Raw genomic sequence first — 14,164 nt, forward strand, 5'->3', positions numbered from 1 at the left:
CTAGCTAATAGTTTTATTGTAGTTATTCGAAAAATATTTGACAGTATGTGTCCAAGGGTTAAAAATAGGGTAAAAAATTAATACTTGATATTAGAGTGCAAATGCAGGAAAGGGATCGATTTTACAAAAAGGGCATAATGGAAAATATGAAATCATATAGAATGATTATTAGTAACTAAGAAACATTACTGTATACAAAGTAAGGGTGGAGAAGGAAAGATTTTTTTTTCATTATTTATTGTTAAAAGATTGCTCTTCATTTAAGTTACAATTACATACCATATTTCTACCGATATTTGTTTCTACCCTGTCCCATATATTTCTTTCTACGAAAAGCACAGTATCGTGCTTATGAAACAATAGTTCCAGAACATTTAAGAGATTTACTAAATACTACGAGATTATTTATTATTACTAAGAGTTTAACTTCATATTAATTAATCTGATTAATCATTAACATTATTGTATCTCTTTGTTGGTAAACAAAACAAACCAGACCTTCAACGTTGTCCTAAAACTTGTCTACATAAAAAAAATAAACAATTTTAGTCAAAAGAATGTATTATTGCATCATAGCAAATTCGTGTGAAGAAAAAAGAAAAAAATGTAACAACTTCCTTATTACGATACTAATCGATATAATTAGTTTGACCTAATGAAAACAAGGTTAAGTTTTTTTTCTTTTAATTTACAAAATAAAAAAATAAAATGTTTTTAATATTTTTAACAGTTGTGGGAAAATAGTAAATGTTTTCAAAACTTCGTAGTAGTGAAAGATAAAAAACTCATAAACTGCTCAAGTTTTCTATTCATTTCGATTTTTTGAAAATTTAATTATTATAAATAGTTAGAAAGAATGACAAATGACAAGCATAAAAGGTTGGTACTGGCTGTTACGTATTTCTGTTTTTTGCCATCTTCAGTACAACGCAACCAGAAAACCAAAATTAAATAACACTGGTTTCGCATAATTTCTTTTGGGCTAGTCTCCATAATTCAAATATTAGTTTAGAATTATAAAGAAAACATTAAACTTTCAACGTATAATAAATATAAATATTATTAGTTTTTTGTTGTTTCCTTAATACGCTTTACTTAGTACGGCATTTATGAAGTAAAAAAACAAGTTTTTTTTAAGTGTTTTAAATATAACAATTTTATCATGCTTACTTTAATCTGAAAAAATACTTATATCCTTTTTGATTGAGAATGCAAGATATAAATTTATTATTGTTTTTACATTTTCTTTAATCAAATATTTTTTTTCATTTCTTTTGTTATAATTAAAAAAGAAAATTAGTTTGTTTGCAATATTTTAATTTTAATTTTAAATATCGCTTAAGTTTATTTTGTTTATTATATATTATAAATAAATAATACTAATAAATATGATTATTATTACTGATACTCAGTTTTAAGTAGTTTTGTCTGACTAAATCAACTAAAAAAAGTGATTTTTCATATCAGTAACGGTTTTCTCAAAAAACAATATTAAAAAAAAATATTATAATTATTATTTATATTCATTAATTTTCTGTCTATTTTATATTACACACTTGCCATACGGGGTAACTAAACACGCTTGATAAAACTCGTTTTTTGTTAAACTACATTTTTTCTAAAATTTTTATTTGATCTGTATATAGAAATCATTGAGCGAAGAAAGAAAATAAAATAATTTAAATTAAATAAAACTAGATTTAGATCTTAATCTAGATGATCTAATGGTTTAAGCCGATTAATAACTCTTAGCGGCGCCTAATTTAGTTGGTAAAAAAATACCTAGTGGAGCCAAAATATTTTTTTTTATGAATTTTTATATTTTTTGTAAAATTGTAGTAATTTAATACATTAGTAATAATAAAAAAATAAAAAAATGAAAATCTGTCAATTAGTTTTTTGTTAAATTCGGTGGATCATATTGTGCGATACGAAATAAAAAAACTAAAAGTAAGATAACAAATTTATTTAAAAACTCACACAAACTTGGGTACTAAAAATTACGTTACATGATAACTTTGGAAACACTCTTTACGTTTTCCCAAGCACAAAGGGACTTTACATATGGAACATACCCAATCCGTCCTTACCTGGTTAGCCTTAGTGCTACAAAGCGTGCATCTTCTTCTGGTACTCCTTGTAGGTTGATGAGAAGATGACTGCTGTCTTATCTCTAAGGGTACATAAGGTTTGTATTTTTTTATTTCAACATCTAATGGTGCAACCAAATTTCTCTTTCGATTTACAAGCGTTTCTGATATTAAACCGTTTATGACACTTCGTCTAAAATTTTTAGCAGACATTTTTGGTAACTCCACCCTATTATAAATAATATTGGAATTTACAATTGATGCATCTAGTAAGTAAAAAAATATTCGATGCCACCACTTTTTACTGCGACGGTGAAACTTGTAGTTAGAAGGTCTTTGGTCAAATATGTCGACCCATTCATATTAGAATTGTAATCGATTATAGATTAAGGACATGGAATTTCAGTAATTTGTCCACTTCTTTCTTTTCTTTTTACTATTCCTACATCTTCTGCCTGATGAAAATTTGATAACATGTGAACACATCGACAGTCTTTCCATTTTGCAGCTAACAATATCCGGTACTGCTTGTATTGTACATCATTGTACATCACCGCATTTCGCTAGTAAAAACGCTAGTAAAAAAATTATCAACATATAACATATGGTCTTTATTTTCCAAGTATTTTATCAAATTTGTAACGACTCTTGAACCAAGGCACTTTTCTATATCACGAGTAGGTGATTTTCCAGTGTACAAATCAAATTTTAAGCAATAACCAGATTTATCAGCTAACATCTACATCTTATACCCCCTTTTAATTGGTTTTTTTGGCATGTACTGCTTAAGGCTACTACGACCCTTAAATTTAAAAATTTACTCATCAACTACAACTACTTGATTAGGAATTAGGCATTTTTCAAAGTTATGAGTCAACAGTTCCAGTATAGGGCAAATTCTATAGAGCTTATCATAGTCTGGGGAAGATTTTGGAGGCATCAGAGAATTATTATTCAGATGGAGATGACACAAGAGCCATCCAAATCTTTTTTGGGTCATTACTGAGCTGATAAAAGCATCATGCAATTCGGGAGCAGTTGACCAATAATCCTTATAGCTGGGAATACGTTTGATACCCATTAACAAATTTATGCCCAGAAAAGCATTTATTTCACACTGATTTGTCGGGACATAGCTTTTCCCAGTTGAGTATCAATAAATTCCTTAGTAATAAACAGTTCAAAAATCATATACGGTGTTGGATCATTAATGTCTTTGATAAACTTTCCAGAAGGTTGGGTAAATTGAGGAAGAGGATCAGATCTATGAACATTAGACCAAACAGGAATTTTACCTTTTGACCACTGTTATTGTAGTTCGAAAAGGGGGATATTATCACTTGGATCTTCCTCCTCAGAAACCGGCAGATCTTCTTCCATATCTGTAATAACTGTAGGAACTAAAGTTTCGTCCTCTATATCGGAGGAGTCCATATAAATTTCTGACTCAGACCCCGAAGGCAGTGTATCGACATAAAATGTGTCGATTTGTATGTTGACTTCATCGTAAGTCAAACCTCCTACCGTTTTAAATGGCAATGGCTCCATACCTGCAAGAAAATAATGTATAGGTATTTTATAATTAGTGAAACTCAATATTCTAAGTGGACTGGTGGTAGTAAAAAAGGACCACATAAAAACAATGTTTTTTTTACAACATACTAATAAATGTATGTAAATTAAATATCTATACTTACTGGAATGATGTAAGGTATTACTTTTTGCAGGATCTAATAGTATTTATCAATTTAGACACAGATAACTAACTTTTGTTTATTTTAACCTCAAATTTTCGACCATAAATACTTAAAGAGTTAACGTATAAAAATTTAAAAAATAATTATATTTTTTAGGGATTTATGAAACTTATTTTTTAGACTAAACAAACCATTATAACAAGAATGCACCAATATTTAATATTTTAGGCATACATTAATAGAGTTTCTTTAAACTTTCAAAAGTAAAACCCTAATTCCCTAAAACCCCTGTAGCATTTCACCTGATTAAATCAGAAAAACTGTAACAATTATGCCGATTTATTATTTAGCCCCTCCTTCTCTCTTGAATATTATTTAATTTCTTGAGAAAATAAAAAAAAAATCAAGGCGTTACCTTTCATTTATTTATAGCACACGCCCTTTTTTTAAAATCTTTGGAATTTCTGCGAGACCTGTGACCACTATAGTTGACAATATTAGCAGATCTATACAAATTTAAAAAAATATATATTTTTTAATATATTTATAAAAAAATATACATCTTTATTCCACCTTTATTTCCAACAGTACAATGAGAGTATTCTTATTCCTAAACAAACAGATTTTTTCGAAAAGTCCTAGGCGGTGCCGCACCATAATTACCGCGATTTTTTAATTTTTTAACCTGTCAATAAGGTTAACTATATGAACTATTTAATTTAATCACACAGCTATTGTTGCATTTTAATGTATTCAGAGTGCGATATTTGTGAATTGCAAGTGGGTACATGCCTAGAACATACTTGGAAAGGTCATTGAGGGGGCATTTAAGAAAATCATCAGGTATAAAAGTTTTAGTCAATTGAAATACCTAGGTCACTTATACCGTTTCATCAATACATAAGAGACAAGAAATGTATCTTATTTAAGACTTTCCCTTATTTCTTTCTAACATTATTAGTATGTAAATCAATTTAAGCTTTATCAAGGTTAGTTTATATCATGCAGCGAATATCAATAATTATATGAAAATTTTTGTATTTAAGTGTATGCCAATTTAGGTATTATTAATTGTCTATTAAAAATTTAAATTAATTGCATGACAAGTAAATGTCTTTCACTGTCTTATCTTATATAACACTTTATTGGCCGCAACAAATTATTCTACGTGTTTATACGTATTTCCAGGCCAATTCTAATTATCAAATCGAGAAATGACACGACTAGTAGCAAGATCGCGGCACAAAAAACTATAATTTTTAAAGAAGAACGGTTACATTAACCTTTGAACCATAACGGTTACATGTTGTAGATGAATTGCTTTCTGACGAATCATTCGTGGTTTTTCTAAGCCCCAAATGCGACACGAAGCTATTGAGGTTGAAATGGGCCTCATCACTTAAAATGATTTGATTTGCAAAATCAGCACGTTGTTCAAGGATCCAATTGGTGAATTCTCTTCACTGTTTATGGTTTCCTAGGAGAAGTTGATAAGTCAGTGGCATTTTATAATCATGCAGCTGTAAATTTATAAATACTTTCGAATTGTGTGATTATTCTTTTCATAGTAGATGCGTTAGGAACATTATTTCGACCGAACATTGGACGCACTTTACGAATAGTGGCCATTAAACTTTCACCATTTTGATAACAATTTTTAACAATCAGGACACGTTGTAATGCTCCATGTTTACTACCTTCCATCTGTCAAATTTCTATCTGCCACGTCATAATGTGTCGTTATAATAATAATAACGTTTATTAATTCTCAATACAATTAATAATTCAATATTTACATTGCTGGAAAAGAAATAATAATAATATAATTGTGCGGGATTAAATAGCCTAATTTGCAGCATCCTAACAATTACGTAGGGGCTGTTGAAGCCACGAAGTAAACGGTTTATTTATTTATTAATTTTTTTATAATTATATAATTATATAAAAATATATTTACAAAATAAAGAGAGAAAGAGAGAGAGAGATCGAAAAAAAGAAGGCGTAAAGAAGAGAAAAGTTATGACTGCGCTCTTATTAAATCACCCTTAATAAATATTTTACCATATTTAAGCAAATTAAATCATTTTAGCAAAAGTAATCAATGTAATGCTAGATATTTTATTATAAGGCAGGTAAGGAAAATACAGTTTGCTCCTTATAATAGCATTATATTATATTAATTCCGAAACAAAAATTAAATGAAGAGATAAATATTTTATTGCTTGCAGTCTTCTGATTAGAAAATCCTTTAAGATAACTGCTATGAGTGATGATTTATTGCATTTCGAGCTAACAAAAGGAGATAGATATTTTTTAGTAATCACCTAACCACCCGAGTCTAGGAACTTATTAAGTCATTGTCAAGAAAATGTTGAATAAAATCATTCTCGGGGTATGCCGATGTATTGCCGAAGAACTAAAATCACTGTTGTGATAAACATTTTATCGTATCCGAATTAAAGGCAAACAGAATTTAAAAAAATGTACGCGTCTATGAGCTTTTAAATAATTTAAGCGATAAAATCACAGAGGAGATGAATATTTAATCACATTAAAATTTTATCGCATATAAGCTAATAAGGGAAGAAAGCAAAATCTTTATTTGTTAATAATGAGCTAAATATTTAATCTCACAAGCCACATTGGTCGAAGTTGCTAAATTTTTAGCGCAACAGTTAATGCAAAACAGTTAAGAGAATCAAATTAAAATCGTAACCCAAAATTACCTGATTTTAGATCCTAAACCTAAAAACTTATAGATGAAAATGTACTCATAAAAGATCTCTATGAAGATAAATATTTTATTATTTGTAAGAAAATAAGGAAAAAACATCTAGTTTATCATAATGGTCGCCTCTTTTAAATTAATTAAAAATAAATGAGAGAAGAATAGTTGTTTTATATCAATTATTTAGGTAAAAAAACTTAAAAAATCACTAATAAGATAAACTATATATTTTATCCCTTTTGAATAAATAAGGGAAAACAGAATTAAATTAATAGATTAAAATCTCTACAAAGATATATTTTTTATTACTTATAGGTCATTAAAGGATAAACCCTTTTATAGTCGAATTCTAAATTAATGAACGTGAATTTAAAACTTAATAAGTTAAGTTTTTAATAATCCTTAGTTATTAATTTTAAGTCATTGCTTAGATAAATATTTCATTATAAGAAAAAGCAATTCTTTATATGCTATATTCAAGTTATTTCATTTAAGCTTTTAAATCACTGTAGAGATAACAATATTCAATTTAAATGAAATTAAAAGAATTGTCTGATACTCGTTTTATTGATTTTAAATTACTGTTGAGATAAATGTTTCATCACTTCCAAGCAAATAAATTTAAAAAAAAAACTCTTTACTGGTGGTCAAATGATTCGAATATCTACATAAATAAATATTTCATCAATTATAAGTAGCCACAAAATATTTGTCACTACTTACAGAGATAGCTGATGTGACTCAACTTCTATCATTCTTTAGACCTCAGGACTCCCGTGTGACTCTCGGCCTTATTGATGATGATTTGAAGAGAGTTTCTGTTTGATCTGGAAAACATGGTTTATGGTTAGATGCAGAAAAGTGCACATTTAATCATTGGATCAGATTGTACATACTTGGGAGAAATTTTACCCATTTAATTTTGCTAGTCTGCATATTAATAAAGCTGTTCTTCCTGATGTTAAGCAGATAAGAAATTTAAGCCTTATGTTTGATAGTTCTCTTAATTTTGAGTCACATGTTTCAAATATGTCTTGATTAATGGGTAAAAATTATCAAAAATTGACATTAACGTAATCACCAAGTATATTTCACCGTTGTTTTAAATCTAACAGATGAGGTTTTAAGATGGCATAAACAAATTTATCTCAGCATGATTTTCTACAGTGCATCCGTAAAATAGCGGATAAATTCAATAAGAATGAAATGGGCCATTTCTGAAAACAATACACGAACCCGTCCATTTTAATATTTGGTTTAGGGTTTTTCTACGTGGAAATTAAATATACAGGGTAACTAAAAAAAAAGATATGACGTCATAAATATGTTTTTTAAATTGGAAACCACCATTTTTTAATGCAGAATCAGAAAGAACGCATGTTTTTACAAATGATAAGGTACAAATGAATAGTGGTTATGTTACATACATAAGCAATTTTGAACAAAAAATGGTGATAAAATGTTAAACTAAAGAAATACTTATCTAAATATAATGTTCGAATTGAGCACCGTTAACAACTTGATAATAACCAAATCGATTTAAAAATTCTTTTTGATCGTTGTCAATAACATCTGGAATAATATTTCTAATTTCCTAGCATATTTGTTCTTTTAAATCTTCTAAACTCGCTGGTTTAGTGACATACACACCACTTTTTAAGTATCCTTATAAAAAAACCGAGGGGTGTCTTACGATCTGGGTGGCCATTCAATAAACCCTCGTTTACCTATCCAACGATTTGGAAAAACTGCATCTAGATAATTGCAAGAGGGGTAATTCGTAATGTGGCGGGGTTCCATCTTGCTAAAAAAAAAATATTAGTGCATGTCCAAAAGTCCAAATACCTCTCACCAGTGAGAGTGTCATCAAAATAGTAAGGTTGTAAAACTCTTCCTTCCACTATACCGCATCACACATTGACTTTTTGGGGGTGTTGTGTATGACTTTCTGTGAACCAATGAGGGTTTATGGTCGCCCAGTGTCGACAATTCTGTCTGTTCACATGACCGTTTAAAGTAAACGTTGCTTCGTCAGAAAATATTATCCGTTTTACAAAATTATTGTTATCATTACATAATTGCTAAATTTGCTCACAAAATTCATTGCGGCGATCAAAATCATCTTCCGATAGCTCTTGAAGTAATAATATTTGATAAGGGTGGAACTTTGCTTTTTTCAATACTTTATGCATAGTAGATCGCGATAAATTAACATTAGAAGCCATGCTTGGGATTGTGGCTTTAGGATTATCTTAGACCGTTAACAGAACGTCAAACTCATCTTCTTCATCATTTATTGAAAACATCTTCATTCATTTATTGAAACCCGACCACTTTTTTGAGTAACCCAAACATGCCCGAATTTACGAAACTTTGTTTATTATTTCTTCAAACAAAAACGACTAATTAAAATTATTGAAAATGTTTTGTTTTAAAACATTGAACGATATTGATGTTTTGATTTAACATACATATAATTATCAAATAGTGATAGGCGAAATTAAATACTTTAGACCCTTTAGGGAATTGAATACTACTCGATTCCCGTATCTAAGTATAGTCTCATTACTACTGTCACTTATTTATCGAGGGATTCCCTTGTAACATCTATGCTATTCTGCTATTAGTGAATATCAGTTTAGAAGTTTAGATTGTTCAGTTCCATTCCACCGATTCAGAAACACTTAGGTTGATCATTTTGTTTTCAGGTGATTGTTGATTAGAAGATTTGTGTTTTATTTGAACGTTAATTAAAATTACAATATTAGGTAAGTTACGTCAAAATTTTTATTAATCTAGATGTTTTTATTTAGATAAGAAAAAGTAAATAAGAAACAGTATATTGTTATATAATAAAAATATTTGTTGTTTATTATTTGATAATTAAAAAACATTAAAACTTCAACTGAATATGGCATGTTTATCTTTGCAGTCATAAGAAAATGTCACCTAAAAGTAATTTGTGGCAGTATTTTAAAAGATGTGAAGACAAAAAATTTGCTATTTGTTGATTCTGTTTCAAGCAAATCAAAACTTCTGGAAACACAACTAACGAAAAATGTCACCTTCAAGCAATGCATAAGCATATTTAAGAAAAATCCTATGGTCTTCCTTTACAATTTACAATAAATAAAACTAAAACTGTTAATGCTCTTCCTTCAACTTCATCTGGTTCCACTCAAACTACCAATACGGGTATGATTGTAGATTCTGATTGTGACACCGATATAGGCACAACCCATGAGAGTGAGAGCACAGGGACATCCTTTTCGTCAAACTTTTCGCAGACAGAAATACCAGAGAAGTTGGAGGATAGATCAATCTCCCATTCATCATTTAGCAAAAACCGACAAAAAACCATAACTGAAAGTTTTTCAAGTTTGAAATCAACACTTACCTGTGGGCAGCAGACATTTGAAAATAACAAATTCCCTTTTGCTCATGATATGCCGTGACTATCAGCCCATTAATATAATTGAAAAAGAAGGATTTGTGTAGCTTATGCACACAATTTGCCCACAATATCAGATACCATCACAAAAACTGAACGTCATACCTCTGAATATATTGCGGAAGTATTAAAGAGGTTGTCTCAAAAATGAAACATGCAAGTTGAAAACATTTCTTGTGTTATGACTGATGGTGCAGTTAAGATGGTAAAAGCCATAGACGTAGCTTTCGGTAAACAAAGACACATCATTTGTTTTGCACAGATATTAAATTGAGTGGTTATAAAAGCAATTAAAAAGAGTGCTGAATTATGCGAAATTATCAAAAAAGTAAGATACAGTAAGATACAGTAAAATGGTTTAAGCAAAGCATCACAGCAAGTGATGCATTACGAAAGACACAAAAAGACGAAAGTGGCGAACATCAGTTATCACTTAAACAGGACGCTATAACTCGATGGAACTTAACGTTTTTCATGCTTGAATGATTCTTGAAGTTACGAATCCATATTAATACCATAGTTAACACTGAAATTGCAGCACCAACCATTGCAAGAGAAATAAAAGAAATTGAAGCTGTGGTCAATCTTCTACAACCCTTGGAATCTGTCACTCGTAAAATATCTGGTTCCAAATACAATACAAGCAGTATCGCTATACCTCTTGTTGGAAATATCCTGATGTCTGTAGAAAAAAATAATAGAGGACAATTGCCCAATTGCTGCAAATTTTAAAGATAATTTGTCAACAGAAATAAAGAAAATGTTAGCTACAGCAGAGCAAATAAAACTATTAGCTGGTGCAACAATACTTGATCCGCGATTTAAAAAGCTATACTTCAATAATCCCATACATTGTGCGAGAGCTGTCGAGTTCACACTAGATTCTATGAAAAAGTTGTGTCTAAATTTGGCCCAACCAAAAAACATCGAAGAAAATAAACTAGAAACAAAATAAGTAAAACATATATATACTTATTCAAATAAATAACCTGACTTTTGAGTTTTAGCAGAAGGAGGTCCAACAACATTTAACCTATAAATTCACCATAAGTAACGAATACTTAAAAACCCAACAGAAGCTGTGGGATTTAATGAACACTATACATTGGAAATGACCCTTTTCCAAAACCGGAGAAACTATAACTCAAAAGCGCAACTTGCCAAAAGGCAATCGAATTTCTCAGTTTCTGTTTCTTCAATCCATAGATAGAAAATACTGGTATATATGACACATTTTATTGGAAGGAGAAAATCATACTGATTTACTTTAATGTAACATTGCAGAATTAGATTTAGAAAACATTATAAAATAAAATTCTTAAAACACTTGGAGATTACTAATTTCACCTTAAAAAAGTCTAAAATATTAAAATATAACATTGATAACATTGACTAAACATCGATGTATTACTGCCGATATTGATATCGATGATAAACATCGACGTTTGCTGTTTATGTTCCATCTCTACCTCCTTTTCAGTACGCAACATATCTCCGAAACCAATCATGCACAAGATTTTGATTCTTTCACGTTCCGTTAATTTTCTCATATTTTATACAACAGCAGGTAATAAAGTGTAGTTACTAATAAAACGCAGGATGACACTGCTTTCGCCTCTCAAAAAGAATAAACACCACTTGCGAATGTAAAAATACCTCAAATAATTGCACCAAATTGCATTCACTTTTTGACACTGACAACAAAAATGACAACAACAACTAAAAAACAAAACTATCAACATTTAATTTAGAGAGGTATTTCTTCAAAATTTCTTATGTAACCACTATTTATTTATACCATATCATTTGTAAAAAAATGCGTTCTTTCTGATTCTGCATTAAAAAAATAGTGAAAAGCATTTAAAAACATATTGATGATGTCATATCTTTTTTTTTTGAGTTACCCTGTATATAAATTATTTCCACGTAGAAAAACCCTAAACCCAATATTAAAATCGACGGATTCGGGCATTTTTTTCAGAAACGGTCCATTTCATTTTTATTGAATTTATCCGCTACTGTATATAAGAAATAAAATAATAAACGTAAAAATTGTTTTTTTTAACAATTATTTTTTTCAATTTTTTTTTGAGAAAAATTATTTTTGCATAAAAATAAGCAAAAATAATTGTGTGTTAATTCCCTTAAAAGATTTTTTTAAACAAAAGGCCTACCTCTCAAAGTTCTGCGAAAAATGTTGAGCAGTTTTTTGTCAAAAATCTAAAACCTAACAAATGATTTCAAAAAGCGCGCTTTTAGACATCGGGACCATTGAGGCATACTTTTCCGATAAATTAAAGAAAATTTGGTCGTCCCGATTCTCTGGAAAAATAAACTTGTTTAAAAAAAACGTTTTTGTCATCTTCCCCTCCCCGGAAGACAGGGGGCCGTTATTTTTTTACGCAGTCGGCAGACCAAGACTTTATATTTGCTTTTATAACAATGATTTTAACGGCTTTAGAAGGGTAAAAAATGATTTCTTTGAAATAAATAAAATCACATAATTTTAATGGTTCATCCAAGAAGTCAGAGTAAAATAAATGTTGAAAATTCGTCAGCATGATATAAATAGGTTTCTTCCTAGAGCCCATTAATTCTTGAGACCCTGTGTATTTAAATATTTACAAAAATTGAAAAAAAATTGCAACCTGTACAAACAGTAACAATACACACAACTACCGTATTCTATTATGATAATGACCCTATAGCAATGGCAACAAACTATTTCGTATACAAATTAACGCATGTCTTTGAAGGTCACATCTTGATCTATATAAACTAGGGTATGTCTAAGAATAAATCATATTTTGTCTAGTCTCTTAACCTATTGAGCTACCAAATATGAAATACTTAGTAAGTATCAAAAACATTTTAAAAATGTCTGATTTATTCTATATAACTCTCTGATTTATTAGGTGGTAGCAACTCTGGCATTCGCCGCCTCAGTCCATGGTGGTGGCATTATCCTGAAAGGACCCTCAGGTGTCATCACCCCACATGGTCCTATTGGTCCAGACGGTAGAGGAGCCGGAAATGCCGGAGGATGGAACGGAGCTGGAGGTGGATGGGGAGGCGCTGGCAACGGAATCATCTTGAAAGGACCATCTGGTGCAATCACCAAAAACGGACCCATCGGACCTGACGCTCTTGGTCAAGGAGGCTGGAACAATGGAGGTTGGGGAGGTGATGATGGACAATGGCGCGGAGATGGTGGCTGGAACAACGGTGGCTGGGGAGGAGATGACGGCCAATGGAACGGTGATAATGGCGCATGGAACGGTGGCTGGGGAGGAGATGATGATGGCCAATGGCGTGGAGATAATGGAGGCTGGAACAATGGAGGATGGGGTGGAGATGATGGTCAATGGAACGGAGATGGAGGTAAGTCGGTATCTTCCGTTTTGCTGAAGCAAAATGATGAAATTTGTTTTTTCTTGTTTCAGGCTGGGGAGGTCATGGAGGTTGGTAAATATTTGACCAAGCATGTTTTGACTAGGGAAAATATTATGATAAATTATATATGATTTGTTAAAAGATATTAATGACTGTGTTTTTTTTGTAAACGATTTTATGTGACATTCTGTGTATACGTGTGCCAATAAAAAAAGTTATGTTTATTTTTATTATTGGAGTTTTTGAAATTCTATTAAATATCAGAGTGAGTATTTAGGTAGTAAAGGTATAGTAAAATAATCTTCGGGTGCCATCATCAATGGTGATCAAACAATTCCAGAAAATGGAAAAGTGCATACGAGGTGTTCAGCTTATGAAATTATTGACTAATCAAGGTGAGATAAAGCAACTAGTCATAATGCACTAAGAAAGCTCGCAACAATGGCACTAACAGGACTTAATGTCTTAGATTATCTCCAGAGTAAAAGATTTATTTGGACAAATATCTACATGATCTCCTTTCAATGGAGACTTCACTTTTATGAATTTTCTTGTTAAACTTTTAGGGTTGATTGGTTTTGAACATTTGTGTAATGAATGAATATTTTCTTGGCTCATCACTCTTCAACACCTTAAAGTTCTGATGTACATCATCAGATTTTCTTACCTAGAAATTTGCAAAGCCCTATTAAAGTTTCAAATATGGAACAATGCAACTGCAGATTAAGTGATAAGAGAAAAAATTGAAACCACAAACAGAGAGCTATCAAGAGAGATGTGAAATATCAAATAACAAATTTACCAT

General features: G+C 30.5%; 1 protein-coding gene and 1 long non-coding RNA gene across 2 annotated transcripts; one reads left to right on the forward strand and one right to left on the reverse strand.

Annotated features, from left to right (window-relative positions):
- Nucleotides 1–1,950: 1,950 nt before the first annotated feature.
- On the reverse strand, nucleotides 1,951–4,083 carry LOC126738912 (uncharacterized). Its single transcript, XR_007661477.1, has 2 exons — nucleotides 3,788–4,083; nucleotides 1,951–3,640 (listed from the first exon to the last, which is right to left on the reverse strand). It is a non-coding gene; the product is annotated as an uncharacterized LOC126738912 (long non-coding RNA).
- An 8,583-nt stretch (nucleotides 4,084–12,666) lies between these two features.
- Nucleotides 12,667–13,589, forward strand: LOC126738902 (heterogeneous nuclear ribonucleoprotein A1-like). Its single transcript, XM_050444385.1, has 3 exons — nucleotides 12,667–12,819; nucleotides 12,882–13,347; nucleotides 13,410–13,589. Exons 1-3 carry the CDS (start codon nucleotides 12,808–12,810, stop codon nucleotides 13,433–13,435), a joined length of 504 nt encoding a protein of 167 aa, XP_050300342.1. The 5' UTR covers nucleotides 12,667–12,807; the 3' UTR covers nucleotides 13,436–13,589.
- Nucleotides 13,590–14,164: the final 575 nt, after the last annotated feature.

Source organism: Anthonomus grandis, chromosome 7 (genome assembly GCF_022605725.1).
Source record: "Anthonomus grandis grandis chromosome 7, icAntGran1.3, whole genome shotgun sequence".
Taxonomy (NCBI): domain Eukaryota; kingdom Metazoa; phylum Arthropoda; class Insecta; order Coleoptera; family Curculionidae; genus Anthonomus; species Anthonomus grandis.

Coding starts and splice junctions, on each gene's coding strand:
- LOC126738902 (XM_050444385.1), top strand. Junction 13,348..13,409: donor TCAATGGAACGGAGATGGAG/GTAAGTCGGTAT, acceptor TTCTTGTTTCAG/GCTGGGGAGGTCATGGAGGT.